The sequence below is a fragment of the Baudoinia panamericana genome, assembly GCF_000338955.1.
Source record: "Baudoinia panamericana UAMH 10762 unplaced genomic scaffold BAUCOscaffold_1, whole genome shotgun sequence".
Lineage (NCBI taxonomy): Eukaryota > Fungi > Ascomycota > Dothideomycetes > Mycosphaerellales > Teratosphaeriaceae > Baudoinia > Baudoinia panamericana.
The window spans coordinates 1,119,249-1,145,809 of record NW_006911257.1 but is presented as its reverse complement, the minus strand read 5'-3'; the positions used below and the strand labels follow the sequence as shown (position 1 = coordinate 1,145,809).

The window sequence follows — 26,561 nt, the reverse complement described above, 5'->3', positions numbered from 1 at the left end:
TTGCAATGTCCAGGACGATATTCTGCCTTAGGCTGTCAGGGCTCGAACACACGCACTGACCACCGCCCGCTTTGTCTTGGCGTTGATGTTTCCCCAAACATTCACGGCGGCAGCTGCCTGCCCTCACCGCAAGAGCGACACGCCGTGTTCAACACAACGCCACACCACCCACCCGACGACGACGACTCCTCGACGACCACCTCCGCCTCTCCACCCTCTAGTCCACGCGTCACTCCAGTCGTACCGCCAAGATGCGTGAGATTGTACGTCTTTGACACGAGAAAACGGCGTGCCTGATCCCACACGCGTGCCCCGCGTCTGTACAGAAAAGGATGGCTAACAAGCACTTCTTCCGCAGGTTCACCTCCAGACCGGCCAATGTGTATGTTGACGGCGACGACGATATCAGGGACACGTGATTGACATGATTAAAGGGTAACCAAATCGGTGCTGCCTTCTGGCAAAACATCTCCGGCGAGCACGGCCTCGACGGCTCGGGCGTGTATGTTGACGTGTATTATGGACGGACGTAGAGGATCAGTGCTTACGCTGGGCAGGTACAATGGCACGTCAGACCTTCAGCTGGAGCGCATGAGCGTCTACTTCAACGAGGTACGCCAACATCTACCCACCACACCGCCAAGACCACCAACTGACACTATCTTCAGGGCAGCGGCAACAAGTATGTCCCCCGTGCCGTCCTCGTCGACCTCGAGCCCGGTACGATGGACGCCGTCCGCGCTGGCCCGTTCGGCAACCTCTTCCGCCCGGACAACTTCGTCTTCGGCCAATCCGGTGCGGGCAACAACTGGGCCAAGGGTCACTACACCGAAGGTGCCGAGCTCGTCGACCAAGTCCTTGACGTCGTCCGCCGCGAGGCTGAAGGCTGTGACTGTCTCCAGGGCTTCCAGATCACCCACTCTCTCGGCGGTGGTACTGGTGCTGGCATGGGTACCCTCCTCATCAGCAAGATCCGCGAAGAGTTCCCCGACCGCATGATGGCCACCTTCTCCGTCATGCCCTCCCCCAAGGTCTCCGACACCGTCGTCGAGCCGTACAACGCAACCCTGTCCGTCCACCAGCTCGTCGAGAACTCCGACGAAACCTTCTGCATCGACAACGAAGCCCTCTACGACATCTGCATGCGCACGCTCAAGCTCAACAACCCCTCCTACGGCGACCTCAACCACCTCGTTTCCGCCGTCATGTCCGGCATCACCACCTGCCTCCGCTTCCCCGGTCAGCTCAACAGCGATCTCCGCAAGCTCGCCGTCAATATGGTCCCCTTCCCACGTCTGCACTTCTTCATGGTCGGCTTCGCCCCGCTCACCGCCCGCGGCGCCCACAACTTCCGTGCCGTCACCGTCCCGGAGCTGACCCAGCAGATCTTCGACCCCAAGAACATGATGGCCGCCTCCGACTTCCGCAACGGCCGCTACCTCACCTGCTCCGCCATCTACCGCGGCAAAGTCTCCATGAAAGAAGTCGAGGACCAGATCCGCAACGTGCAGAACAAGAACACAGCCTACTTCGTCGAGTGGATCCCGAACAACGTCCAGACCGCTCTCTGCTCCATCCCACCGCGCGGCCTCAAGATGAGCAGTACGTTCGTCGGCAACAGCACGGCGATTCAGGAGCTGTTCAAGCGTGTTGGCGATCAGTTCACGGCTATGTTCAGGCGTAAGGCTTTCTTGCATTGGTACACAGGTGAGGGTATGGATGAGATGGAATTCACGGAGGCGGAGAGCAATATGAATGACCTTGTCAGCGAGTACCAGCAGTATCAGGAGGCGGGTGTGGATGAGGGTGAGGAGGAGTATGATGAGGAGGCGCCGCTGGAGGGCGAGGAGTAAGCGATGTCAAGCTGTTACGTCTCCGAGTCAAAGGACGCACGTAGGGGCAGTTATTGGAAGCAGGCGCTATAGCGAGAAAGCTACGCTTACACGAGCATGAGCATTGCAGATAAGTGTTCTTATTGTGCGCAGCGATGGCGCTTGTCATACGAATTCGAATTGTTTTGGTACATGTCCAACTGCAGTAAAGAGGTTCTTTTGAAAGTGATCCCGCAATAACTTCTCCAAGTACAGGTGCATCGCTACCTCCTACGCTATCTGAGGCTGTTGATCGTTGCAACTACTGCCCCTTTCAGCCACCCTCGGTAAAGTCAAGTCTCACAGATGGTAAACCCGTTATCAACAACCAGATTATGCCCATTCACCAAACTCATCCGCGGCGTACTCAACAACAGCACCACATCCCCAATCTCCTCCACCATCGCCCTCCGACCCTGCCTCGCCTCAAATTGGCCCCACAAACTCTCCGCCGAATCACCCCCGAGCCCATCCTCCCTCGACTCCTTCGTCTCCAGGATCTGCGTCCGCAGAAAGCCACAGTTCACACGAATATGATATTCCCGTGCCTCAAGCGCGCCGGTCTTGGTGATACCTAGTACTGCGTGTTTGGCCGCGGTGTAGCCGGATAATCCGGCTCCGGCTTGGGTGCTGTTGACTGAAGCGCAGTTGACGATACTTCGTAATTGTGGGACGCGACCCTCTTCGATCCTTGTGGAGAGGGAGGATTGCGTAAGCATGTGTTTGAGTTCGTGTTTCATGCACAGCCAGAACACCGGTGCAGTTGATGTTGATAACGCGTTTCCACTTCTCCGTCTCCGTATCGACGGTTGCATCCAATGGTCCGGCTATCCCGGCGAAATTGGCTGCGTAGTCTATCCGTCCAAAGACTTGTACGGTCCCGGCCACGGCTTGTGAGACTTGAGTTTCGTCTGTCACGTCGGCGTGGATGGTGATGCATTTGGTTCCGTACGCTTCTACGGCTGCTTTGCCCTCCGCAAGAGCGGAGTCGGAGAGGGTGTCAACCAAAGCTATGCCTTTGGCGCCTTCTTTGGCGAAGGAGACGGCCACCGCGTTGCCGATGCCGCGGGCACCGCCTGTGATAAAGGCGATGCCTGGGGCTAGGGGCCCGCTTCGGACGGAGATAGACATTGGGCGGTGAAGAGTGTATTGTGAAAAATGGAGAAACCTGTATACAGAGGAGAAGACAACATGAGAACGTCTTACCTGCACGTTAGGGCTTCATCCTTCGTGCTCCTGGTGCTGCTTGTGACCTCGGCAGGTCCTCCAGGAGTAATGAGGTTGTTGGTATATTGACCATGCTATGCCATTGACTTTTGGAATCACAAGCCAGGTTGGTGGACGCGATGGGTTGCTGTCCATGAGTACAGTACGAACTCAGCACGTTTACTGTAGGAAATCGTGATCAACGTGGTCGGGAGTGAAAAGACGAGACGCAGTTAGAGGAGCGCGAGTCAGAGTCAAGAGTCCCTGCACGGAAGCGGCCGTAGTCTACCATCACCTCCGGGGTGCATGCATGAAGCTCGAAGGCATTGAAGATAGCGACTCGAGTTACTTTTGTACACGGCGTAGGCGATGGAAGGATTCTAAAAGGATTGCTGGACTACGAGGATCGGCCTTGCTTACTTTGGTTGAACGCACCATGACTTGGCAGCCCCAACGATAGTGATCCGGCTATGCCTTCAACCTCTCCCGGCCGTACTCCCACAGCAGACTTCATCCAGATACTGCCAGGCGCACCCACTGCTTCCCTGCAAGCGACAACAACTTTCGTCTTCCGTCATAAACGCTACATCGTTTACATCTCCGGCCGTCAACTCAACGTTCTCTCATCGCCAACCAATCTAGTCCAGGCGTTCACATTCAACAATGAGCTTATCGCAGTCACCGCGGAATCGCAGACAGGCAAGCTTGTCGTCGCCGAAAGCAACGATGTCTATACCCTCGAGCCGCACACAGAGGGCTGGACGAGGGTCTGGTGGGAGAAAAGCTTGAGACTGCAACTTGAGCAGCCAGAAGACGAAGCCCGATGCCTGAGTTGGGGCGGTGAAGGAGAGATCTTGATTGGAGGCAGTATATGCGTAAGCCTATTCTCGACGCTGCCTTCATCACGGACAAGCTCTCCTGCAGCGAGTCCAATTGATGGCGAGGTCATGGAAGATCGCAGACCGCTGTGGTCGAAAGCTGTTGCCTCGCCTTTACAGTATGCCTCATTCAGTCCGACAGCGGACCTAATTGCTTCTTGTGGGAGATATGACAGGCTTGTCAAAATTTGGCGCAGATTGTCGTACGAGGAGGGACTCTTCGACTATGTATACCTGCCACACGGAGGCGCGGTCACGCATTTGGAATGGAGACCATTGGACCAGCATGCAGAACAGAGGCGCGGCAGTGGCATCAGCGGGAGACATGAGGAAGATCCTGAGGTGCTGTACACGATTGCTAATGACGGCCTACTTCGAATCTGGAGGACAGGCGGAGTCCACGACATTGACGTTATGCAGCTACATGCCACCATCGACCTCGTCTCAGCTATTCCGCAGTCTCCGACCCTGTCCGCCAAGAACGGCGAAAGCACGGAAGCACCCACGCGCTACGCTGTGATCCTACCATCAGAGTCATTCTGCGCTGCCGTTTCGGGGACCGGAATTGGACAATCTACCACAAAGATCAGCCACTCAATGGAACATCTGAAAGAGACGACCTCCAAGTCTCCAGACGTTGTCATTGCGCTTGATGGACACGGCCGCATGTCTGCCTGGGGTGTACAGAGTGTTGGCCACAAACGGCGGCCCGAAACGCCAACTTCGACACATCCATTTCATATTGCACATGCGGAGGCCGTGCCGATATCTCTCCCAGAGTATGCCAATGCGAGGTTTCAAGCGTGGTTCGACGGCCGGATCTTCCATTTGCTAGCGCATACCTTTGACAGCTCTGATGGGCATATTGCCTGGTGGCAAGGAGATATCGAGACCTTCTTTTCGCCCTCGGCCCGTGGGCCAGACAGATTACTGCGCCTGGCAGACTGGTCTGGACATTCTGATAACGTACTAGGGCTGAGACCAAGTGCAGACAACCAGCGCTTACTATCTTGGTCATCCGGGTCAAATGGACAGTGCAATATTGCTGGATGGGAAGTCCTTCCCAATCATACGCTACAACGAATCTTCCACATCGCATCACCGCTTGAGGTATCTGATGTCTGCGATGTGCAAGGTGCCGAGTTGATTGTCACGCTACATCGAGCACAAATTACGCTCTGGCGAAGAGACGGACGGCGTTTGGCGCAAGGAAGGCACGGTCTGGCCGACAGCGCAAAATTCTATGGATGCTGTGATGGCGCCGGACGCATGTTGCTCGTTTTCGATAACAAGTGCCAGGCTGTGTTGGTGACGTTAGGAGACGAGACATCACCGAGTGTGGAAGTATCTGCACCCTTCTCCATCATTGGTGATTCTGTCTGCGAGGGCGGCGATGTATTACACGTTGCTATTGCGGATGGTGGCATCGAGTACGGCGGAACGGACGGACGTTATTCCGCCACAGTGGTCACTGTCGATACTGCTGGCTTGTTGATGCGAACGCACGTTATACTGTCACCTACTAACGGCGCTGCCGACTCCGCACGTGATGCACAGACCTTCCACACCGATGTCGGTCATTGCAGCATTCTGGCGGTGAATGCTGAGGTAGCCGCTTTGGTATCAGGAGATAGGAAAGAAATCATCATCGTAGATCTCTCGCTTGGCTTCGTCGAGCACAAGCAGGCCTTTGAGGGACGAATAGAGCGCGTGAAGTGTTACGCGACCGGACCCGGACACAACATGATCGCTCTTGGATACGGCGCCACCGTTGTTGTGCTTGCGCAAGGGCGATACGAGCATCACCGCGAGTACGATGTCTGGACGGTGGTTAAGACTATATCTGTGTCTAGCCTTGGACTCCCAATCTCCGACATGTCATGGCTGGTCGAGGGCTGCGGAGCCGTCGCTATCGGCAATGGCATCATACTGGTTGGCAATACAACTGAGGCGAGCAGTCTCGACACTGAGCTGCGCGAGCAGCTAGATATTGACCATGAGAAGCATCATCAGGTCTCTCTGCCCAAGCTGGCTGCTCGGCTCAAGCAGCCTACTCCTGTCTGGCACCCAAGCTTGCTCTCGCATCTCTTACGACACGGAAAGCTTACTACGGCTATTAGCATCTTCCGCAGACTAGGTGAGAGACTTAGGTTCTGGAGTGAAGGTGAGCCTTTACACCCATTGTTGGATGCCACTACAGACACTTTCCTCGACGAGTTGGGACATACTGCCCACTCAGACCTTGATAGCGAGGCCGTCCAAGACCTGATGGAGCAGCTGGGGCAGAAAGATCTGCCTGCGGTGTCAGATGCAGAACAGCGAAGGCTTAAGCGGATACTGCAAGCACTTACATTCATCTTCGAGCATGTCAAAGGCCTTGATACTTGGGCTTTACGCTACCTCTTTGAGTGGAAGCTGAGCTTGTTGCAAGCGGACGAGGAGCAGGGAGAGCCTAACGGCGTCTTGCCAAATGGCGCGCCGCACAAGGAGCTCGTTGTCGTTCCAGACATGCACTGGCGCGAGATCGCTTTTGCCAGCCATAGCGGTACCCAGCAGCCTCTGCTCGATATCCTCACCCTGCATTACGACAACAAGCTCACATGGCCAATCGCCCGCTCACTAGGAATCATGGCCTGGTTGACCGACAAAGAAGCCTTGGCGCAGGTCTTCGAGTCACTGGCGCAGTCTGCATATCGCCAGACCTCTCCGCCAGACCCCACAAATGCATCCTTATACTTTCTCGCACTGCACAAGAAGCCCACTCTGCTGGCGTTGTGGCGCATCGCCACCTGGCACAAGGAGCAGCGTGCGACTATGAACTTCCTCAAGCGCGACTTCGGGGAGGCAAGTGCCAGGACGGCGGCGAAGAAGAATGCCTACGCGCTGATGGGAAAGCGAAGGTTTGAGTATGCTGCTGCGTTCTTCTTGCTCGCTGATGATGCGGCCAGTGCCACAGGTCTTTTGGCAGGCCAGTGTGAGGACATAATGCTTGCTATTGCTGTTGCAAGGCTGTATTCGGGCGATGGATCTGCTACTCTCGGTAAGCTGCTGACTGAAAGACTGGTACCAGAAGCACACAAGCATGGGAACCGGTGGCTCATGAGTTGGTATCATCATATGCTTGCGCAGAAGCAGGAGGCTGCAGACGCACTCGTCGTGCCCCTAAGCGGCGTGCGGACATGGCATCAAGATGACTCCGCTACGCTAATGCTGTACAAGAAGCTAAGGCATGGCGCATCCGAGCACGAGTACCAAGCAGTGTTGAGAGCTGCAAGAGTGCTACGTCGCATGGGTTTGTGGCTGCTTGCGCTAGAGCTAGTCAGTAGGTGGGAGTTCAAGCACCCCGCTGCGCCGGGTCCAGCACCGCAAGCGCTCAGTAACGGAACGTCAACCACGAACGGTGCGCCTGCGGCACCCTCGATGCTGGATGACTCCGAACCACCAGCTGCTAAGGACCCGCCGCCGGTTTCAAATGGCCATGAAGCGCCTTCTGCAACAGTCGCAGACGATCAAGCCTCAAGAGCGGCAAAGGCAGCCGAGCTGCTCAAGAAGCTAAAGTCGAAGCAAGTCGAGCAGCCGGTTCTAGATGAGAAGAAGCCGCCTCCTACGCAGTTCAAGGAGCCGGATGCTAGCAGTCTGTTGGACAGCTTTGGGTTCTGAGCGCTTATCTGATTCTCCTGCGATGCTCTTTCAGCGAGGCGCTTGGGAATTTGTACGCTTTGCGTAACTTTGTTAACATCTTCTGGATTTGTCCCATTCACGTGCCTGCCCTGCCGTCAAGCGTGCACTGTGCACTTCCCCGCTTTCGACTGTTAGCATTTAGAGCTTACCTTCCGCACCATATAACTCGCAGTAGGCGCCATTCCTGCCGCAAATCCTCACGACCGTCGGCACTTGGTCTTCCTCTACTCACATTCGGCCCTCTAATCAGCAGATCGAAATGTATCCGCCATCGATGCAAGGCCCAAAGGTCTCGCGCAACGACACTGTAGATACATCTCGCCGTTTCAGCGAACTATACTTTGGATATGCTTCCAACCTCTCGCCCGCAGCAATGAAGGGTCGCTGCCCTGACAGCCTGTTCTGCGGTCTCGCTCGCCTAGAGAACTGGAAGTGGCAAATCAACAGCACTCAGTACGGCAATATCATTCCATCCGAAGGCAACGTTGTCTACGGTAGTTTGTTCTTCCTCTCACCGCGCGATGAAGCAGGTCTAGACGAGAGCGAAGGCGTCCCTTGGCTTTACGAGAAGCGAACTGTAGAGGTCGAGCGCGTTGGCGCTGATGGCAAGGGTACGGGACAGAGGGTCTCTACCATGACCTATGTCGATGTGCAGAGGACAGATGAGGGTACGATCATGCCCGACTACATCGTCTGGATTAACAAGGCCATCCGAGACGCTAAACCGTACGGCCTGCCGGATGAGTATGTTCAGAAGTACGTTAGGCCGTACATTCCCCCGATTAGCAAGGAGGACGAGGATCGCGATCTGATAGCAGTGAGAGTGATGGCACCGAGACACAGGGGTATCGATTGACAATGATGCATCATCTCCCTAATGCCATCGCGCCCTCGCATAAAGCCACATCGACCGGCGCAGCAGCGGACAAGATCACCATGCTCGAGAATCCCGAGCTGGCCATCCATATGCTACAGCTGGCTTTAGACATCCCTTAAGGCAGGTCTTTAGCACTATATCGCTCTCGGCGTGAGCGCCACCTTAGCGCCATGCAAGTTCACGCATGTCAGAGTGATCATCTCAGTCCAAGGGCGGTCGTCTCGGCTCTCGAGTTCCTCGAAGGCTTGACATAACCGCACAGTGGTGTAAGTAGCCTCCGTGAGTGCGAATTGCTGGCCCTATCGCACACAGTCAGTACCGGGTGCACACGAACAATCTTCGACACCGCAAGACTTACCAAGCAGATTCGCGCTCCGCCATTGAATGGCAGATACTCCCATCCCGGCCGCAGTCCCTTCTTCCCAGTCTCCGCATCGTCCAGCCAGCGCTCCGGCTTGAACTCTTCGGCATCCTCGCCGTAGTAGTCCTTTCGTCGGTGCATACCGTACACATTCCAGGCAACGAACTGTCCCTTCTTGACGAAGAATGGAGCCGCGCCATCCGGGCCACCGCCTACGGGTAGCGTGGTGTCTTCCTGGGCCTGTCTACTATTCAGGGGGACGACGGGATGTAAGCGCAACGATTCGTTCAGCACAGCTCGGAGATACTTCATGTCCTTTACTTGCTCGTAAGTCGGCTGAACGCCGTTCAGCGTATCAACCTCAGCCTGCAGCTTGGCCCAAATGTCCGGCCTTCTGGCGATGACGAACCAGACGTTCGTAAGTAGGGAAGCGGTCGTGTCACGGCCGGCCAACAGAACGTTGAGGAGCTCACTGCGGATACGAATAGGGTTGTCGGTCTGTCGCACGAGCTCGTCCATGAAGGTGTACCTCTGCTTCTCGGCGTCACCCTTCTCGGCTAGCAGCTGGCTACGCTTAGTAAGGCCTTTTTGCACGTAATAGTCTGGTGGAACCGTCAGCATCGCCTTTCACAGCAAGCAAGGAAATGCGCAGCACTTCGTACCAACAAAGTCATGTACGAACTTAGCATCCTTCGAGAACTGGTCATTCTTCATGAGATACTTCGCGTACGGGCCATATCGCGTTGCATCAGAGATGTGTTCTTGCGATCGCGTGAAAGCGTCTGCAAAACCATCTCCGCTGTTCTTCGTCAGAGATTCCGTTGATTCGCCAAACAGGAACTCCGTTGCAGAATCGATCGTCAATTTAAAGAACAGGTCCGAAAGGTCGACGGTACTCTTGTCCTTCGGAATGGCTTGGATGAGGTGTAAGACGTGACGCTCGAACAAGTCTAGGTCCGCCACCTGCGCACGTGCAAAGTTGGGTCGCAGCATCTCGCGCGAATGATGCCAGTCTTTTCCATCACTCGTAAAGATACCCACACCCAACAACGGCCAGAATGCATTCTTGCGCCTGTCTCCCAGTCCCCATTTCTTGAAGTCAACCGCCTGGATAGCTTTCAGGTTCTCTGGCTCCAGCGTGGAGAAGACTTGCGTGCCGCCAAGGAACACGACTCGCATCGTATTGACGCCGTCTTCGTGAAATCTCTCCGTTTGGCCTTCGAGTAAGCGGCGTTCTCTGAGAAGCTTCATGGTTGATCGGAAGAAGTCGAGACCCAACAGACGATCGCGACAGCCTGAGTACCATGGTACCGGAAGCGTGCCCTTTTCGTACTGGAGCGCTCGCCGTTGACGGCCGAGCGTGAGTTGTACGTAGATTTGATATAGTACGTAGGCCGCAAGTAGCAGAATCGACGCCTTCACTACATGCGGGAGCTGTGAAAAGTCCATACTGGCGAGCAAGTCGAGTACGCTTGCTCAAGGCTCCGAGGTTCTGCAGGTTTGGATTCTAATCGTAGCTGCAAGTTGAGGACAATGTAACCAGTGTACAAGATCAACAGAACGATTACCCAGTAAGGTCGATCACTTGGCTATCCGAACGGAGTGGAGCTTGGTGGATCAAGTGAGGTCAAACGTGAATGAGCTTGGTGGATCAAGTGAGGTCAGAAAGGAAAACGCGCGGTGGATCGAGTGAGGTCGAGTAGGAAGCGGAGAGGCCGGAGACACAGACACTTACGAAGCAATATCTTCCAACTCCGCGACTTGCGTACCCGGAGCAGAGAGGTGAATCACATACTGGCGAATGAGGGCTCTGTACGCGACTACCTCCTCATCTAGCTGTAAAGTCTTGTTTGAGGTGCTGCTTGACGCCACCGAAAAGAGCCTCGGTGAATAGTGGGTACAGCAGAGATGGCGCGCCCGGTCGGCTCGGATCGCAGTCACTCCACTTGATCCTCTGATCGACGTCAACAATCACGAACCTGTCGATTTCCGAGACCCAGGCTTCAACATAATTCTCCACAATGTGCAAGTAAGCCCCCGTGTTGCGACAGAACACTGCCAGCGATGTTGCTGGGTTGGCCGAAACACCGTGAGCGGACTCAGGTCGAGCGAAGGACGTACTGGAGCATGCCAGCTTGCTAGATAGACGACAATGTGAATGCCTAGCCGGACCCCAGTCTTGGTTTTCAGTGCAGCGGAAAGGGTCGCTTTCCTGAGCCGTCTCCAAGTATAGAGAAGACAAGCCCTCCAGGACTAGTTTAGGTTGCTGTCTGCTGTACAGTAGCAAGCCCGGTAAAGCAGTTGGGCCGATATGTCGAAGCGCAACGCGTGTGGCGGAGCAGGACTGCTGCATTGATTGCTGTTGGTTGATCGTGCTATACAGTAGATTCTTCGTGGAACGGACATTCATCGAGAACGGTGCCTCGACGTTAGCCTCAGTTCGCCTCTCCCAAGACAGCCTGCCTTGCCTCCCTGTAGACCGGGGCAATACCGGTCCATAGTCGGAACTGCTCTACACCCTGGCCTACAAGCGCTTCCAAGCCCGGCACAGTCTTCCATCCGCTGTTGCTTGCTAACTGCATCAGACTTGTCACCGAAGGCTTGTACGCCATCTCTAGCAGCACCTTTTGCCCATTAGGATCCGAGAGGCCGGCAGTGGCGGCCGCACTCGCATCGTCTTGGAAAATCGTGCACAGAATCTCGCGCATTGCCGGATCAATCGGCGAGTCACCTGGAATGGTGCCGATCGCGACCACGGGCTGCCTGTCCGCTGGAATCGCGGCCGCGTCTTCTTCTGTGCTCAAGATGCGGACCGCGTAAGAAGCGTCGAAGCTGCTTGTCATCTGCTCAAGTTTGCTCTTGTTGCGGCCAACCAAGTAAAGAGGCGCGAAACCCATCTCTTTGAGAGCATAGATGGCTGCCCGAGCCGTGCCACCACCGCCAACAACCATGCCAGCCTGCTGTTGCGCAGTAGGTGATGCATTACCCTTGACGCCGGCTTTTCGGAGCGAGATGACCATGCCTTGCCAGTCCGTATTGTAGCCCACCAGGGCCATGCTGCCGTCCGCAGTTTCGGTTGGCACAATAGTGTTGACAGCGCCAATCGTTCTTGCAGCGTCGTCTACATGGTCAAGCAATGGCATAACGTCGAGCTTCAGTGGTATCGTGACGCTGCCACCGCCGAAATCTGCGCTTCTTATGACGCTCTCGATGTCCTTGACCCGGTCTGTCTCGTGTAGCCGATACTCATGCGGCAATCCTGTTGCGGCGAATAACGTGTTGTGCAATGCCGGACTCCTGCTCTGGCTGATAGGCTTGCCAAATAGGAAGAACTGCGTCTTGGATATCGCTCCAACAATGCCAAGGACCTGGCGTATCTCTGTAGCGCTGAGCTGTTCCGGCGCGGCCTTGGTGGGCAGCGCTGGATGCGAGACAGGTGTCATGAAGCCGTTCGTTACTCTGCTCATCTTCCCAATCTCGCCCATGTTCATGGCGATGAAGGGTAGATCCGAATCGTCGTTTCTCACCTTTGATTTGAACACCTTGAGGTCGTCGTTGTCCTTGCTTGACTTTGCGACACCGACAAGCTTGACAATGTCGCCGAAACTCCTCGCTTGCTCAAAGTGCGGAATCCAGTCCTCGGCGCCGTCTGCCCAGCTCAGCTGACCTCGAGGATCATGATGTGACGCGATGATGTTGCACATCTTCCGGTGCGCAAGGACGAACTTCTTGATCTGCTCAGGCGCTGTAAGTTCGAGGTCGACAAAGTCGAAGCCCATCCGCAGTGCGACTCGATAGAGCCTCAGCGCCTCGGCCGTCTTCTCCTCAATCGGATATCGGCCGCCTTGGCTTGTGCTGCGCAGTGTGAAGATGAGCGGCAGCGTAGTGTTCGACCTTAAAAGTGCAACCTGATCGATCAAGAACTCCTCACTTGGCATGCCGTCTGAGCTTCTCCGGTCAACCAGAAGGTCCGCCCTGAGCTCCACCGCATCGACTCCACAAGTCACTTCTTCCAACACCGGTAATACATCCTGTATCTCTGGGACGGTAAGCGCCACGAAGAAAGAATGCTTCTTCCTCTTCATGCTCTTTAGTGCCGCACTACGGCCTGTCATTGTGTTCAAGAAGCGCGTGAAGTCGTCTAACGGACTCGTCCATCCGGGTACTACGGCACTCTCATCGACCTTTTGCGAGTGATAGTGCAGATTGCTGCACTCTTCGAACCAAGGCTTCCTTCGAAGATAGACGCCCATCATGTCTTCCACATAAGCTGGCCGAGTCTTGTCAATCTGTAGGAAATCCATCACAGCGTCGATGTCGCGCGTCACCAACAGCACCATGCCCTCCTTCTGCCATTCGGTAAGCAGTTGCCGTGCTTCAGGCGTCTCAACCACACCTCCACCGGTGGCAAAAACGTGACCTTCAGGCTTCTCTCGCATGATGGTCTTGAGGAGATCAAGCTCTTTGCGACGAAAGCCATCCCAATCTTTGTCCTTAAGCATTTCCGGAATGCTCATTCCCACAGTCCGCTCAAGCTCGGTGTCTAAATCAATCAGCGGCCAGCCAAGGATGCGGCTTGCCCAACCGCCCGTGGTAGTCTTCCCAGCTCCCCTCATGCCGATAATGAATATGCTCTTGCGCACTTCTTTCGACTTGTGCGCACCATTAACGCCATTGGTAACGCTGCCGTTTGCAATAGCATCATTACTGCGCGATGTAGGATCTTCGCCGCCTAGATCCACGCCGAAGGTGAGGCGGAGAGTATCCCACCAACCAGGCCAGGTCTTGCCCACGCATTCCCGCTCGTCCAAGACAACTCCCTCAGGTGCTACCACAGACAGTACGCTGAAGCTCATGGCAACTCTATGGTCGTCATAGCACTGCACAGCGTTGTGCGGCCGCTTGAGCCCGTCGACACCGACACCATCGATTTCGATTCCGTCATCAAGCTCCCGGCAAGTGACACCAAATTTGGCTAGTTCCACCCTCATGGCTCGAATACGATTACACTCCTTCTGCCGCTGGTTTGCAATGCCAACGATCCTTGTCGTTCTGTTGCCATGGTTGTTTGAACGAGCAGCCACAGCCGCAAGTACACTCGCAGTCAGGAAGGCATCTGTCATAGGCTCCATGTCAATCACGTCCAGTGCTCTCAGGCCCTGCTCCGGTGACGGACCGGTAACGATTGTGCTGTGCTCCCTCTGCTCCACTGTGCAGCCCATAGGCCTAAGCACATCTGTAGCGAATCGCGCATCACCTTGTAAAGAAGCAGACCCGATGTTCGGTACAGTGCACGTTGTTCCGGTGATGGCCGCCACTGCTAGTGGATAGGTGGCGGAACTCGCGTCGCTCTCGACCTCGTAGGTCGCGGGGTTGTGGTACTTGCCCTTCGGCACGTGGTACACATTAGGCTCGGAGACGCTTCTAGTCACGGAAATGCCAAAAGTTGCCATCATCGCGACAGTCATATCGATGTAGGGCTGACTGATGACCTTATCGCCAACCAGTCGCAGCGTGACTGGCTTCTTGGCATAAGGCGCGCACATCAGGATGCTCGACACGTACTGTGACGAAACCTTCGCCGTAAGTTCGATCGCGCCTCCTTCAAACCCACCGGCTGCAGCAATCCGCAGAGGCAAAGACTGCGAGCCTTCTTTGCCGAGGTACTCGACATCCACGCCATTGCTGCGTAGAGCGTCCACGAGAGGGCCTTGCGGTCGCTCTTGCATGCGTGCATTCCCCGTCAATACGGTGTGCGAGGCCTGCGCAGTCGGTGCTGCCAATGACACTGCCGTGGTAAGGAAACGAGACGCTGTACCTGCGTTTCCGATGTAGATCTCCTCTTGGCTTGCTTTCAACGCACCGCCGTTTCCAGTTACAACGAGTGTCTTGCCGTCGTCCTCCCATGCGTACTTTGCGCCACCGAGTCTTCCAATAGCAGACAGCATGTATTGCGTGTCATCACTGTGCAAAAGATTCGAGATGCGGCATTCGCCTTCGCCCAGAGCTGCAAGTAGAAGGACGCGGTTTGAGATGCTCTTACTGCCAGGCGGCTTACACTTCACATGAAGACCTTTTGTGACGCCAGGTCGCACTCTGACGGAAGGCGAGATGACGACGCCAACGTCCTTGTCTGTGACTTTGCTTGCGCGAGGCTCGTAGCATTTGCCTATCGAACTAAGCAAAGTGACCTTCTTCTGACTTCCGGTGTTCTTTTTGTCCACTGCCATGCGTTTCAGTACTTCGTCGGCCGGACATTGCTTGCTCGTGCGCTTAGTGATGAGCTTGTCGTGTAGACTCGTGGGAAGACCGTAGGACGCAATGGCCTTGGTCAGCCTCGCCACGGCGCCAGCAGGCAGTATGCCCATGTACCGAGCGAGCTCCGCCTCCTTCACCATGCCAACTGCCACGCACTCTCCATGCAAGATCTCCGGCGTAAGGATAGCTTCGTATGCATGTCCGATCGAATGGCCGAAGTTTAAGATGTTCCTCAAGCCTCCTTCTCGTTCATCCGAGCTGACCACCTCCGCTTTGACCCTTGCACTGCCCAGCACGATCCGCTTGAACACCTCTTTTACTCCGTCGAACCTACCTTTACCTGTAGGTCTGTCAAGCGCCGCCATGATAGCATCTGCACCAGCCTCTAGCCTCTCAAACTCTTCGAGATCCCAAATGGCTGCTGTCTTCACCACCTCCGCCATCCCATTACAGACCTGCCGCTTGTCCAGCGTCTCCAGAAACTCCAGGTCAATGTATACTCTTTCCGGTTGCCAAAATGCTCCGATCAAGTTCTTCCCAAGCGGTGTGTCGATTGCCGTTTTGCCACCGATCGAGCTGTCCACCATGGCAAGCAACGAGGTCGGTATCTGGCAGAAACGCACGCCTCGCATATAAGTCGCAGCTACGAAGCCTACCATGTCACCAATCACCCCACCACCCAGCGCTAAGATGACCGTATCTCGTGTACATCCCTGCTTGAGCAACCAGTCCTCGACCTCAGCCTTCGTTCTTCGAGATTTGCTTGTCTCACCAGGGCGTATGTGGTCGTAGATCAGTAACCGTACGGCATCCGATGTTATACCACGGCTCTCACGTTCAACCTCGAAGCCAGTCCTGAACGAAGCAACGTAAGGCAATGCCGCAAGGTTCGTGTCGCATACGAGTACGTAAGTACTGGATGGCAGGTTTGCGAGCAAGTCTGGGATAACGTAGTGCTGCCACAAGCCATAGTCTACAATTATTGTGTCCTTGCCCAGAATGGGGACTTTAATGGCAGAAGTGCGCTCAGACGACGCGCCATTGGTCGTCGCCATCGTTGTAGGAGTGTCTGTAGGGAACACGACGAGGTCTTAGCTAACAAGCGACTCAATCACCAGCAAGTCCGCCGTCCCCGCGAGAAGAACTATATCGACGGTATGAGTGCTGATGAAGTCCCAGAGGCACATCTGTTGCATCCGTCGTGACGGCTACAGCATCGAAGCATTTACAGTAAGGTACGTGTGAGAGCCGGAGCAGTTTGTGGTTCGGCGAATGGAGTCAGAACACAGCAGAGCTCCAGAACTTTTTCTGGACCTGCATTGGGTTTTTCCACCGGGGATGGACGGGTGAAGTGCCTAAGGCCACAATCACACACCTCTCCTCACCTTGACTTCACCACACCCACTGCCTCGCACTTTGTACCTGCTGACACTCCCCACAGTAAATTCACGCTACGCTTCGGGTCGCAATGCGCTCACTCGCCAATACGAAGGTGATCTGATTAGTCCTACATCGTACAGCAGGGTGTGAGAGATGCCATTCACAATGAGAACATGAAAAACGTGAGCAGCTTTATTTGGATGTGACGCGATGACCGAACAATCTGAACGCGGGTGCATACGCATCACAAAATCGTTAACGCGGCTGTATATCTAGCCAACTGTATATCTAGCAATCTCCGGTAGCCAACCAGATGCACCGCTATGCGAAGCAATCCATAAGGAGCTATGCAGCTGCCTAGATTGGTGCGTTGACCTTCTCCCACCCTGGCTCACACGCCCTCGTCATGCTCGCTTGGTACTCCCCGAAGAATGCCATGAACGCGTACGGCGTCAACCGCTCCTCTGCCAACACCTTCGCTTGTTCTTTTCGTTCCTCATCACCTTCCCATTCCTTCCTTGCATGCTCCACCATGACCTCCGAAAGGCTGTTCAGATACGCCAGCAACGCCACGACGTGCTTCTCATCCAGCTTCTCGCCGTCCTGCCGCGCCAATAGCACACCGCCATCCATGTACCGGTAGCTCACCTTCGCGAATGCGTCGTCTTCGGGGTCGACATTCAAGAACAGCGGAATTGCGAGCTTGTTTTGCAGCTTCGAGTTATCCGATGGAAAGTTGGTCACCTTCAGCGGAATGCCGAGCGCGGCGGAGATCGGTGAGTCGAGCCATGTGCGGACTTCGAGCTCGCATCTGGGGCCGGTGAGGGAAGACGTTGTCGCGAAGATGGTTTCCGATGGCGGTTTGTCGAGCTGCTCCGCCTTGTACGGTACGACGAGGATGCCTTGGCAGGTGTCTAGGCTGCTCTTGGCCTCCATCTTGACCTCTGGATAGGTCAGATCGTGCGACGGGGCTGCAATGACGGTTGACGGGCACTCGGGAGTTCAAGGCTTTAAGCGGTCTGTTTGTCGACTTGTGCCAAGCAATCGTTGTTCAGGAGCAAAACTCTAACAATGCAAAGGAGGGACTGAAGGTGTCATTGTCACCTGCAGTCAGTACGAGCAATACCACCGACACGTGAATGATGGCCCATGCTTTGGTGTAGAGTGGGGCGTCGTGCCTGCCCGATTCAGTCACACGCGCCCGCTGCAGGCAATGAATGCGGCCGACGATGCCTACAACCCAGAATCGGATTGATGGGAAACCTTCCCGCAAAGAGAACTTTCACTTCGACGCGGGCTGGCGGCTTCTGTTAGTAGTACGCATTGGCACCTAAAGTTAGACGGAGCTGGCATGTTGAAGCAGAAGCGTAGCTCCAAGTCGAGCGCGCGAAAACGACTGCTCCAAGCAAGTGTGCACAATGCAGAAATGGGCGGGGGCCTAGAGGGCCTGAGTAGGTAAGATGAGCCAAGCTGTCAGCCTGCCACTTTTCCTCTTCCTCTCCGACTAAGCCCAGTCGCCACCTCTCCGCTTTCGCTCATCCCTCCCGCACTAGTAGTTCGACTCATGGGCTCTGCTCCCAGGCCAAACTTCCCCTGTAGCGCCATCGCTAAACTCCCACCACTCCCCATACCCGCCGCAGCCGCCACAGCAGCGGCAGCATTCGCCTGCCTTGCTCTCTGTTGCTGCACCTCCAGGCTCGCGATGTGACTGAAACCTGCATACAGCGGCCTTTCAACCGGTCTCGGCACATTCGCCGGCCCGGTCTCAGTCAGAGGCAAGCGGTACGGTTGGGAGGCGAACTTCCAGCCCAACGCCTGATCGAGCAAATTGCGCCGCATCTCCCGTGCAGCGTTGACTTCTTCGGGTGTAGCGTACTCCTCATCCTCCGTCGCGGCGTCAGCGCCGGCTTGCCGCATCATTTCGAAGTCGTTATCAAGGTCCAGCTGGCCTACGGCGGGTGGAGCTGGCGCGCCGGATTTCTCACTGCGGGCTACGGCGTTGTAGGTCGGAAGCACCGGCGCGAAAGGATTGTCTCGAATGGGTGCCGAGCCAGCGGCTGCAGCGACATTGGCGAGGTCGGAAAGGGCGGCCAGAGGGTTTGCGGCCCGCGCACCACGTGTGAGGACTTGGTGGGAGGTTTGACGTTCCATTTCGGGCGCCGCTGGAGGTGCGTGAGAGGGCGGCGGGGTGCCTGTTAGCTCTGTCGTTGGATGGATGCCAGCGTCTTGGCCATCAACGGTCGCAGTCGGATCTGGCAAGGTTTCTCCGTCATAGGATGGAACGGCAGTACCGTTTGTGGTGCTGGTCTCTTGCGGCTTCGGCCCGTGGAAGTGCTTGTATGTAGCTTGCTGCGCTGTTGCAGTAGCCATTGCCAGCTCCTTGTCAGTGAATATGCGCTCGAGGCTGTAAGCTGGTGCTTCGAACTGAGTGTATGCGTTCTCCCTGCGCGCATCCTTGAATGGACTTCGGCCACCACCGAGGGCGTCCGGCGGAGGCAGAGGCCTGAACGCTGGCGCTGGGCTCTCGTTGCCGTCATCATCCATAGCCATTACCTTTCGCTTGCGCTTGCCATTCTCAGCCAAGTCGCCAGCATTAGGACTTCCTGCACGATGTCGGAGGTGCCTCGTCTTCCTGTTTTGACCTCCACCAGGTGAGCTGGGGTTGTTGATGCTGAAGTGGTTGGGATGGAGGAGCAGGGCATTGGAATCTGCGATGTCGAGCTGCTCTTTGTCACGCAGAAGATGCTGCCGTTTCTTGGTAATCGAAGTAATTAGCCGTTGACGGATGGTGGAAGACAGAGCTTTGTGCTCCTCATCCGCTTGGTGCAGCTTCTGCTGTGTGAGCCGCTCCAGCTCGGCGACAGCGTTGTGGTAATTATTCTGCAATAGAAGAGTTAGCAGCTGTCACGATCGACATACGCACCTCCCATCGGCTTGACATACGTTTAACGCTACCAGCTCGGCATCCCTTGCCGCGAGCTCATCGTTCACCTCTCGCGCAAACTCCGCATACCGCGTGCCCGCCATAGCCAAATAATCTCTCTGCGCCGCTTCGTCGCCGATTGTGTTGCTCGCCATCATCGCTTCCACCATCCCACGTATTTCTTCTCCGCCATCCTCCAGCGGCCCGTTCTCGTACGGCTCCGCTCGGAGCACGAGCGTCATATCAACTTGCACCGCTTGCAGCTGGGCGCGGTAATGCTGGTGTTGGTTGGCGCTGAAGGAGTCGATCATCGCTTGTAGCCGCTCCATTATGCGATTGCGGCGAACGTCACGTTTGGTCATATTCGCGCTGGAGGCCGGTTGCGGTTGAGGTGAGGCAGAGGCATCGAAGGGAGACGCGTGACGGTTGGTAATCGCCATGTTGGCCGACTGATAAGCGTCTTCGTCGTCGTCCTCAGGACGGTTGATGTATCGTTGGTGCTCAGCGAAGGCCACGACTGTGGAAGTATGTAGAGATCACTCTGCCGCTTGCACAAGCAGCTGGGTATATTCTAACTGAACACTCGTCGAGATGAAGTTTAACCACCTTTGCTGGCACTGAAAGATGCGGTACTTATGGTCAACTCAACGTGATATAGAAGGATCCTCGATTAGCATCTGAATCGAGTCCAAAAAGCGTTTGAGTACATCAGCCTCGATAGCTGAATGAGAAGAACAGCTCGTGCCAGTGGAAGATCTGTCGGACTTGAGCTTGCAAACGCCGACACCAGCAAGCTCCAATGAGCCGCCAACGTCACCATACAAGGCTGATTCAGCCACAAACCGTTTCCGACGCTTCTATCGTGTCGTGGAGGGAAACGGTATGGACTGTTGACAACAGGTCTCCAAACGAAACGCGGACCTGGCCCCCTGGTAGTGTCACGACTAGCGGAGCCTGTGCGAGCATGACACTCACGGCCAAAGTTGTATTTGACGGCTTTGAACGGTTGTATTACTGAACTAGTAGCCTCACACAAACGATGTATAAACGGCCGATGCTACGAACGGGTAAGCAGTCCGAAATCGCTGCACGCTTGCCTCAATCATGAACTTCTTGAACTTCTTTGACACGAACTGCGACCTTCTGGATCATCCCCTTCGACCTCCTCAACAACGCCCGCTTCTTGTGTCTTTCTCGCTGTCTTCCTCCCTGCTGTAACTGTCATAGGCTCCCCTCACCAAGCCCTCCGGGTCCATCTCCTCCGTGCTGCTTGGGCTGTAGCAGCTCGTATTTCCGCTGCTCATCGGCTGTCCCGCCACGCTGTCGCGAGCGATGAATAGCCGAGTCTGGTTCTGATCGGAGAACCGAATTGCAGAGCGTCGTCGTACCGAGCCCGCTTCTAGCTTTGAGGGCCGAGCTTCCCCTGCAGAGGGTGTTGTGCTCGCGGAAGGCCTCGAGGCAAATTCGGCTGGGACCTTGACGCCGACGAAGTGTCTGTCCATCACTGTTAAGCGGTGCTGTCGAATACGGTCCATCACTTCGTCGCGGCTGGGTAGGGTAGCCCGCGGTTCAACCTCAGCATCGCCCGTTTCACGCAAAGACACGCCGCTCATCCACGCGCAGCAGATGGAGACACAACCCCAGAACCACCCGTACTCGGCCATCGGTGTTGATGGAGAGTCGGTGCCCTCAGATTTGAGTTCTGATGAGTCCGCTCCGGAGTCCTCCTAGACCTGCGTCGCCTTCATCTCCTCATGATTCTCCTTCATGACCTTACCGTCGCTGCGCTCCTCCAGCATGTAGAGCGACGTTTGGAACCAGTGCGGAAGCGCCCTCAGCACGCTGATCCATTCAAGGCCCGGCGCCACTATGATCTGCCTGCCTCGCCCACTAAGTATCTGCTTGACAATGGCATCAGTTACCATCGTCGCTGGGATGGGGACAACACCGAGCTTGTCCAGTTCCCCTTGGTGGGTGTGAACCATCGGCGTATCCGCAAATGTTGGGTGCACGATGGTGAATTTGATCTCTGGCGTGTTGTGTAGGACTCTCGTCTCGCGCTGTAGCGACTCATGAAGGTTAAGAACGGCAGCTTTCGTATTGGTATAGGTGCCGAAGAACGGCACGCCGACGAAAGAAGCCATAGAAGCCAGGCTCACAACGTGCCCTTTCTTGGCTTTGATCATGTCCGGCAGAAAGGCTTGAAGCATGTAGTAGTGGCTGATAATGTTCACGTTGAAGGTCTTGTGGAGCTTGTCAGATGGCACAGTGAGGATGTCGTCGCGAAAGTAGACGCCAGCGTTGTTGATCAATATCGAAGCGGCGCCGTGGGCCTCCTTCACTTGGGCGGCGAGCTCCTTAACGGCACTTTGATCAGTAATGTCACACCTGTAATACGTGATCTTGGAATTGCCCCTCATGTCCGCAGGGAGCTCGTCCTTGATGTCAATGGCGACTATGTTGACGCCCTTCTCAGCTAATGACTTGGACATGAGAGCTCCAAAGCCACTGGCGGCCCCGGTGATGATGGCAACCTCCTTCGGCCAGTTGTAGCGATGACGTTCAGACTGGAAGCGAAAGTTGTTCTGGGCAAGCTCGCTCATAAACGCACTCGCCCTGCTTGCCAGGCCCAATGCGGTGAGCCATTGCAATGCAGTGATCGCGCGCTTGATCGTTAAGTTGGAGACATGCTCTCTGAGATAGCGTAGTATAGGCTCACGAATACGAGCCGGTGCTACAGTGAGTGCGAGTAATGCTGGGGCGGTAAGTAATGGGCTAAGAGCGGCCTTCACCAACGTAGTGGCCATGGTTTGAATGATGAACCAGTCGTGAAAGGGAGCGGAAGCTTGAGCTGCTCAAAGATTGACAGAAGATGAGCGAGCTATAAATGCGGAACGTGAGGTTAGGCGACCGGCAGCGGCTTGCGTCGAGCTTTTGCGTTTGTCCGCACGCGAGGTTTTTGAGATTGTCGACGCAACTCGGAGACGGAAGGCATACGAAAAGCCCGGGCTGCTTGCCTTCTTGGCTACTCAATTGTGGCTGTTCCCTACCTTGCAAGACTGCCGAGGTGAAGCAAGGACGGATGCGTGGATTGGCTGTGGGGGAGGAACAAGATGTGGAGGTGGGGAATTCTAAGGGGAAAGCCTTCGCGCTGCGGACCTCGGCATGCATATTGCTCCAAGCTTGTCAATGGCCGTGACATTCTGTTGTCGGGTAAGCGTCCGATTGCAGTGCTCTGTCAAGCATCTGGTGACGCTACCGGTACAGCCTACTCAGGTATCCTTGTATATCACACAGTCAAACCTGTTGCAACCTCCAGATATCCCGGCGAATATCTGCTTTCCTGCGTTAGTACAGGGGCTCCGCCACTCGGCTGACAAGTCTCGGTCCGGGTCACCAGACGACTGTATTGCCCAATCGCTCAGCACAATGACCTTAGCCTAGCCTTCGCGTTTGTCCACTGGGAATCTGAGCGACGCTTCTTATTCAGGTTATTACGATGGCGGAGCAGCAACCGCCAGTCATCCTCTTTGGCTATGAGGCTTCCACCTTCACACTCAAGGTCCGGCTGGCGCTCAAAATCAAGCAGATACCATATACGTTCATAACCGTACGCAGCATGATGCCTCGACCGATCATCAAGGACACCTTTGGCTTGACATACCGTAAGATACCCGTATTGGCCATCGGCAAGGAAGTCTACTGTGATACCTCTCTAATCTGCGAGGCGCTGGAGCACTTCTTTCCGGAGTCCGAGGGTTACCAGACACTGTACCCTCCGGCGGCGGACGGTAGGAATTACCGACCAATGATTAGAGGTTTCGCTTCATACTGGACTGATCGACCGCTGTTTCGCGTGACGACGGGGCTGATTCCGGCGAGCGTCTGGCGAACGTCCTTCGGCGAGGATAGGGCGGGCCTCATTGGGCACAAGCTCGACCCAGACAAGCTTGAGAAGAAGCTTCCGGAGAATATGTCAAGGCTCGATATGCAGCTGTCAATGATCGAGCCGCTCTTTGATGCGAAAGACACGCCGTGGATCTTCTCAACTAGTTCGCCTTCTTTGGCAGATGTATCGCTCTACTACCAGCTTTCTTGGGGCAGTGATATTGCAGCGGGTCGTCTGATAGATAACCTGACAGCAGGCGGGACGCAGGACACCAATACCGAAGGTATAAAAGCCGTCTTCAACGCTCAGCGTTACCCAGGGGTTTACCAATGGTACAAGACCTTTGAACGCTATGTCGAGAATCTAGCGTCTACCGAGACGAAGGATCCAGATTTCGCCAACGTGTTAAAGGAGGCGAAGAAGTCGCCCTCGTTGGGGCGCAGGTCTCTGTTGCTTCCCACACCACGCAACACCGTAGACGAGCTGGACCGGAAGTGCGGCCTTGTCGAGGGCGCTGTTGTCTCTGTGGCGCCGGATGACACGGGCCGTAACGACCCCACTGTGGGCACCCTTGTCGCCATGTCACCGGAGGAGGTCGTCATCAGGCCTCTGGTAGAAAAGCCGGTCGAGGTCGACGCACGCATGCATTTCCCTCGTCTTGGCTTTGTTGTGCGCTTAGTGGACAGGCCCAAAATATAGAACATCTGTACGACTTCAAGACAATTTATAGTCGTTCCGCTTTCTGCTGCTGGAGGTCGTCAGCGACGTGACCATGCCTGGCGGTGAGCCTAAGAACAATGACGGTCCCGCAAAGGGTCGACGGTCCAAGTCGCCAGCGGAGGAATCCGTGATACGAGTCTCTCGAAAAGCGTACGCTGTGCGACTGCTTTCGGTTGAAGGCTAAACATCACCGCTGCACTGACTGCGATGACGGCCTCAAGGCAAGCAGATCTGCATCAAACGTGGCGACGCGAACCTGGCCTAGGACACTCTTGAGTAAAGCGATTCGTTATGGTTAGCGTTCCGCCGGATTCTGAGGCATTCAATGAAAGCACGTCTCGGCTCGACATATGGATGATTAATGTACACTTCCTCAATATGCTGCACACGGGCGTTTGCGGGACTCGAGCTGGGGCAAGATGCTTGAGGTTGCCCTTCACGTTTGCGGAACGTGCAAAGCAATATAAGCCACCAGAAAGATCATGAGTTCGAGGGCCTACCGCCAATACTTCCGCTCATCCTCCAGCATACCTCTCGGTAGGTTGCCCGTTCTTCCAGTGAGTACCTCGCCTTTGCCGCGCTTGAGGTATTGTCCGTATTGCAGCTTACCAAGGATGCCCTTAGCTTGATCCCACACGACTTGGCCTCGTAGAATGGTGTATCTGGGCCAGTTACCGACAGGCATACCCTCAAAAGGCGTGTAATCCATATCATGATGCAGATTCGCCTGCTTGATAACGCACGACCCGGTGTCCCCAGGATGCCAGATCACCAAGTCAGCATCATAGCCTGGCAATATACTACCCTTGCGACCGTCGAGTCCGTATAGCTTCGCCGGATTCGTGGCCGTTAGCTGCACGAAGCGCGGTAGGCTCAACCGCGCCTGCTCCGGCGTCTGGCAAGCGGGCGTCTGACCGAATAGTAAAGGCATCCGGGTCTCGATCCCGGGCAGCCCGTTCGGAATCCGTGTGAAGCGCGGAATGCCGTCAACTAAACCAAGACGCTTACCGCCTGGCACATCGTACTTGCTTGGAGCGTGATCGGATGAGAAGGTCGTGAACGTCCCGTTTGCTATGCTTCGCCATAACCCCTCAAGGTCATCTGGAGAGTGCCGTAGGGGTGGAGAGCATACGTGCTTCGCCCCGTGAAAGTGATCGTGAGGCTCGGCTTTCAGCTTGTCCGACAACAGGAACAGATAGTGCGGGCAGGTCTCAGCGTGGATTGGCAGCAACCTTCCTTGCGCATCTCGCACATGTTGTACTGCCACATCGGAACTCATATGCCTAAGAGCGTTCATAATTACCGTCAGCGCTGTCGGTACACATAAAGGAAGGCTTATGGCTTCACGCACACAAGGAGCATCGGCGCGTCTGCGAGCTCGGCCAAAGATATTGCGCGATACGAAGCCTCGTCTTCTGCAATACGTGGACGGGCGACGGCATGGAAGTAAGGTTCCGTGTTCTTGTTACGTTCGAGCCCCTCAATGAGCTTCGCAATCATGTCATGGTTCTCAGCATGGATCATGGTGGTCATTCCTAGGGCTTTGCAGGTGAACAAGATGTCGAGCACTTCCCGGTCGTTCACCTTCATGGCATCGTAGGTCATGTATAGCTTAACGCTTGTGATCCCATGGTCCTTTGCCAGCAAGGGCACTTCATTATGCAAGATTTCGGCCGTCGGATTCGTCAAAATGAAATGGTAACCGTAGTCGCAGTAGCTTTGATCCTTGGAGACCTTGATGTACTCATCCAACACCGGCCAAAGCGAAAGGTCCTCTTTCTCTTGCGAGGCGAAAGCGATGATCGTGGTCGTGCCGCCAGCTATGGCACTCCTGGTTCCAGTCTCCCATCCGTCGCCGGTTGGCGCATTCTTCTGAGCCAAATGTACATGGCTGTCGACTCCGCCAGGGGTGATGTATGCCCCTTCCGCATCAATCACCTGGGTGCTTCCGCCACAAGGTAAGTTAGTGCCGATGCAGGAGATCTTACCATCACGGACACCGATCTGCAAGCCGGATGGTAACACTTCGCTAGCAGTCACCTTAAGCCCGTCAGCTTTGCCGGCTACACAATGACACTCAGCATCTCACAATGATTCCGTTTGTGATGACCAAGTCGAAGTCCATCGCGCACTCTCGGCCCCGAGAGCGGCCCGTGCTGGAGTGAAGATGAAAGAGACTACAACCAGCGACATCAGCCTGCACCTGCACATGGTCACAACACCATATTCCTGTTATAACACCATGAACACGCCACTCGGAGGCTTGCCCGGCGTTCCATCTGGCCTAGGTTGTTGCCGCTGAATGGCCGCTCACCGAGCCGCAGATAAGGCGTAACATTCGGGCAAGATAGGCGCTCGGCGAGTGGGAAAGAATCTGAACGGGCAGCTGCAGCATTCTGCCTGGTCGAAACAGCACTCACATCTATATCACCGCGGACAAGAACACGTACGACATACGGCTGCGTATAGTCTAGCGAAGGGGCAAGGTGCTCGAAGTGAAGAAGATCATAGATCAGA

General features: G+C 55.4%; 11 protein-coding genes across 11 annotated transcripts; 4 read left to right on the top strand and 7 right to left on the bottom strand.

The window, feature by feature from the left end:
* The first annotated feature begins 196 nt into the window (after positions 1-196).
* On the top strand, positions 197-1,895 carry BAUCODRAFT_29275 (uncharacterized protein). Its single transcript, XM_007673885.1, has 5 exons — positions 197-263; positions 359-382; positions 435-502; positions 558-612; positions 669-1,895. Exons 1-5 carry the CDS (start codon positions 252-254, stop codon positions 1,851-1,853), a joined length of 1,344 nt encoding a protein of 447 aa, XP_007672075.1. The 5' UTR covers positions 197-251; the 3' UTR covers positions 1,854-1,895.
* A 166-nt stretch (positions 1,896-2,061) lies between these two features.
* Positions 2,062-3,258, bottom strand: BAUCODRAFT_153292 (uncharacterized protein). Its single transcript, XM_007673884.1, has 2 exons — positions 2,627-3,258; positions 2,062-2,553 (listed from the first exon to the last, which is right to left on the bottom strand). The coding sequence occupies exons 1-2, from the start codon at positions 3,000-3,002 to the stop codon at positions 2,165-2,167; spliced, it is 765 nt and encodes a 254-aa protein (XP_007672074.1). The 5' UTR covers positions 3,003-3,258; the 3' UTR covers positions 2,062-2,164.
* Positions 3,259-3,547: 289 nt separating this feature from the next.
* Positions 3,548-7,615, top strand: BAUCODRAFT_61973 (uncharacterized protein; the record flags this gene model as incomplete). The annotated part of the gene is made up of 3 exons (XM_007673883.1): positions 3,548-4,989; positions 5,282-5,405; positions 5,513-7,615. 3 exons carry the CDS (start codon positions 3,548-3,550, stop codon positions 7,613-7,615), a joined length of 3,669 nt encoding a protein of 1,222 aa, XP_007672073.1.
* A 295-nt stretch (positions 7,616-7,910) lies between these two features.
* On the top strand, positions 7,911-8,492 carry BAUCODRAFT_61477 (uncharacterized protein; the record flags this gene model as incomplete). The annotated part of the gene is made up of 1 exon (XM_007673882.1): positions 7,911-8,492. The coding sequence occupies one exon, from the start codon at positions 7,911-7,913 to the stop codon at positions 8,490-8,492; it is 582 nt and encodes a 193-aa protein (XP_007672072.1).
* Positions 8,493-8,569: 77 nt separating this feature from the next.
* On the bottom strand, positions 8,570-10,816 carry BAUCODRAFT_187941 (uncharacterized protein). The gene is made up of 3 exons (XM_007673881.1): positions 9,537-10,816; positions 8,872-9,476; positions 8,570-8,812 (listed from the first exon to the last, which is right to left on the bottom strand). The coding sequence occupies exons 1-3, from the start codon at positions 10,321-10,323 to the stop codon at positions 8,648-8,650; spliced, it is 1,557 nt and encodes a 518-aa protein (XP_007672071.1). The 5' UTR covers positions 10,324-10,816; the 3' UTR covers positions 8,570-8,647.
* Positions 10,817-10,862: 46 nt separating this feature from the next.
* Positions 10,863-16,417, bottom strand: BAUCODRAFT_187934 (uncharacterized protein). The gene has a single exon (XM_007673880.1). The coding sequence runs from the start codon at positions 16,185-16,187 to the stop codon at positions 11,310-11,312; it is 4,878 nt and encodes a 1,625-aa protein (XP_007672070.1). The 5' UTR covers positions 16,188-16,417; the 3' UTR covers positions 10,863-11,309.
* Positions 16,418-16,765: 348 nt separating this feature from the next.
* Positions 16,766-17,716, bottom strand: BAUCODRAFT_187485 (uncharacterized protein). The gene has a single exon (XM_007673879.1). The coding sequence runs from the start codon at positions 17,446-17,448 to the stop codon at positions 16,870-16,872; it is 579 nt and encodes a 192-aa protein (XP_007672069.1). The 5' UTR covers positions 17,449-17,716; the 3' UTR covers positions 16,766-16,869.
* BAUCODRAFT_187484 (uncharacterized protein) lies at positions 17,717-20,054 on the bottom strand. Its single transcript, XM_007673878.1, has 2 exons — positions 19,456-20,054; positions 17,717-19,392 (listed from the first exon to the last, which is right to left on the bottom strand). The coding sequence occupies exons 1-2, from the start codon at positions 19,873-19,875 to the stop codon at positions 17,986-17,988; spliced, it is 1,827 nt and encodes a 608-aa protein (XP_007672068.1). The 5' UTR covers positions 19,876-20,054; the 3' UTR covers positions 17,717-17,985.
* A 1,108-nt stretch (positions 20,055-21,162) lies between these two features.
* BAUCODRAFT_118611 (uncharacterized protein) lies at positions 21,163-22,242 on the bottom strand (the record flags this gene model as incomplete). The annotated part of the gene is made up of 1 exon (XM_007673877.1): positions 21,163-22,242. One exon carries the CDS (start codon positions 22,240-22,242, stop codon positions 21,163-21,165), a length of 1,080 nt encoding a protein of 359 aa, XP_007672067.1.
* An 812-nt stretch (positions 22,243-23,054) lies between these two features.
* Positions 23,055-24,023, top strand: BAUCODRAFT_62147 (uncharacterized protein; the record flags this gene model as incomplete). Its single annotated transcript, XM_007673876.1, has 1 exon — positions 23,055-24,023. The coding sequence occupies one exon, from the start codon at positions 23,055-23,057 to the stop codon at positions 24,021-24,023; it is 969 nt and encodes a 322-aa protein (XP_007672066.1).
* A 258-nt stretch (positions 24,024-24,281) lies between these two features.
* Positions 24,282-26,502, bottom strand: BAUCODRAFT_187843 (uncharacterized protein). The gene is made up of 3 exons (XM_007673875.1): positions 26,134-26,502; positions 25,396-26,084; positions 24,282-25,327 (listed from the first exon to the last, which is right to left on the bottom strand). The coding sequence occupies exons 1-3, from the start codon at positions 26,167-26,169 to the stop codon at positions 24,541-24,543; spliced, it is 1,512 nt and encodes a 503-aa protein (XP_007672065.1). The 5' UTR covers positions 26,170-26,502; the 3' UTR covers positions 24,282-24,540.
* Between the last annotated feature and the right edge of the window lie 59 nt (positions 26,503-26,561).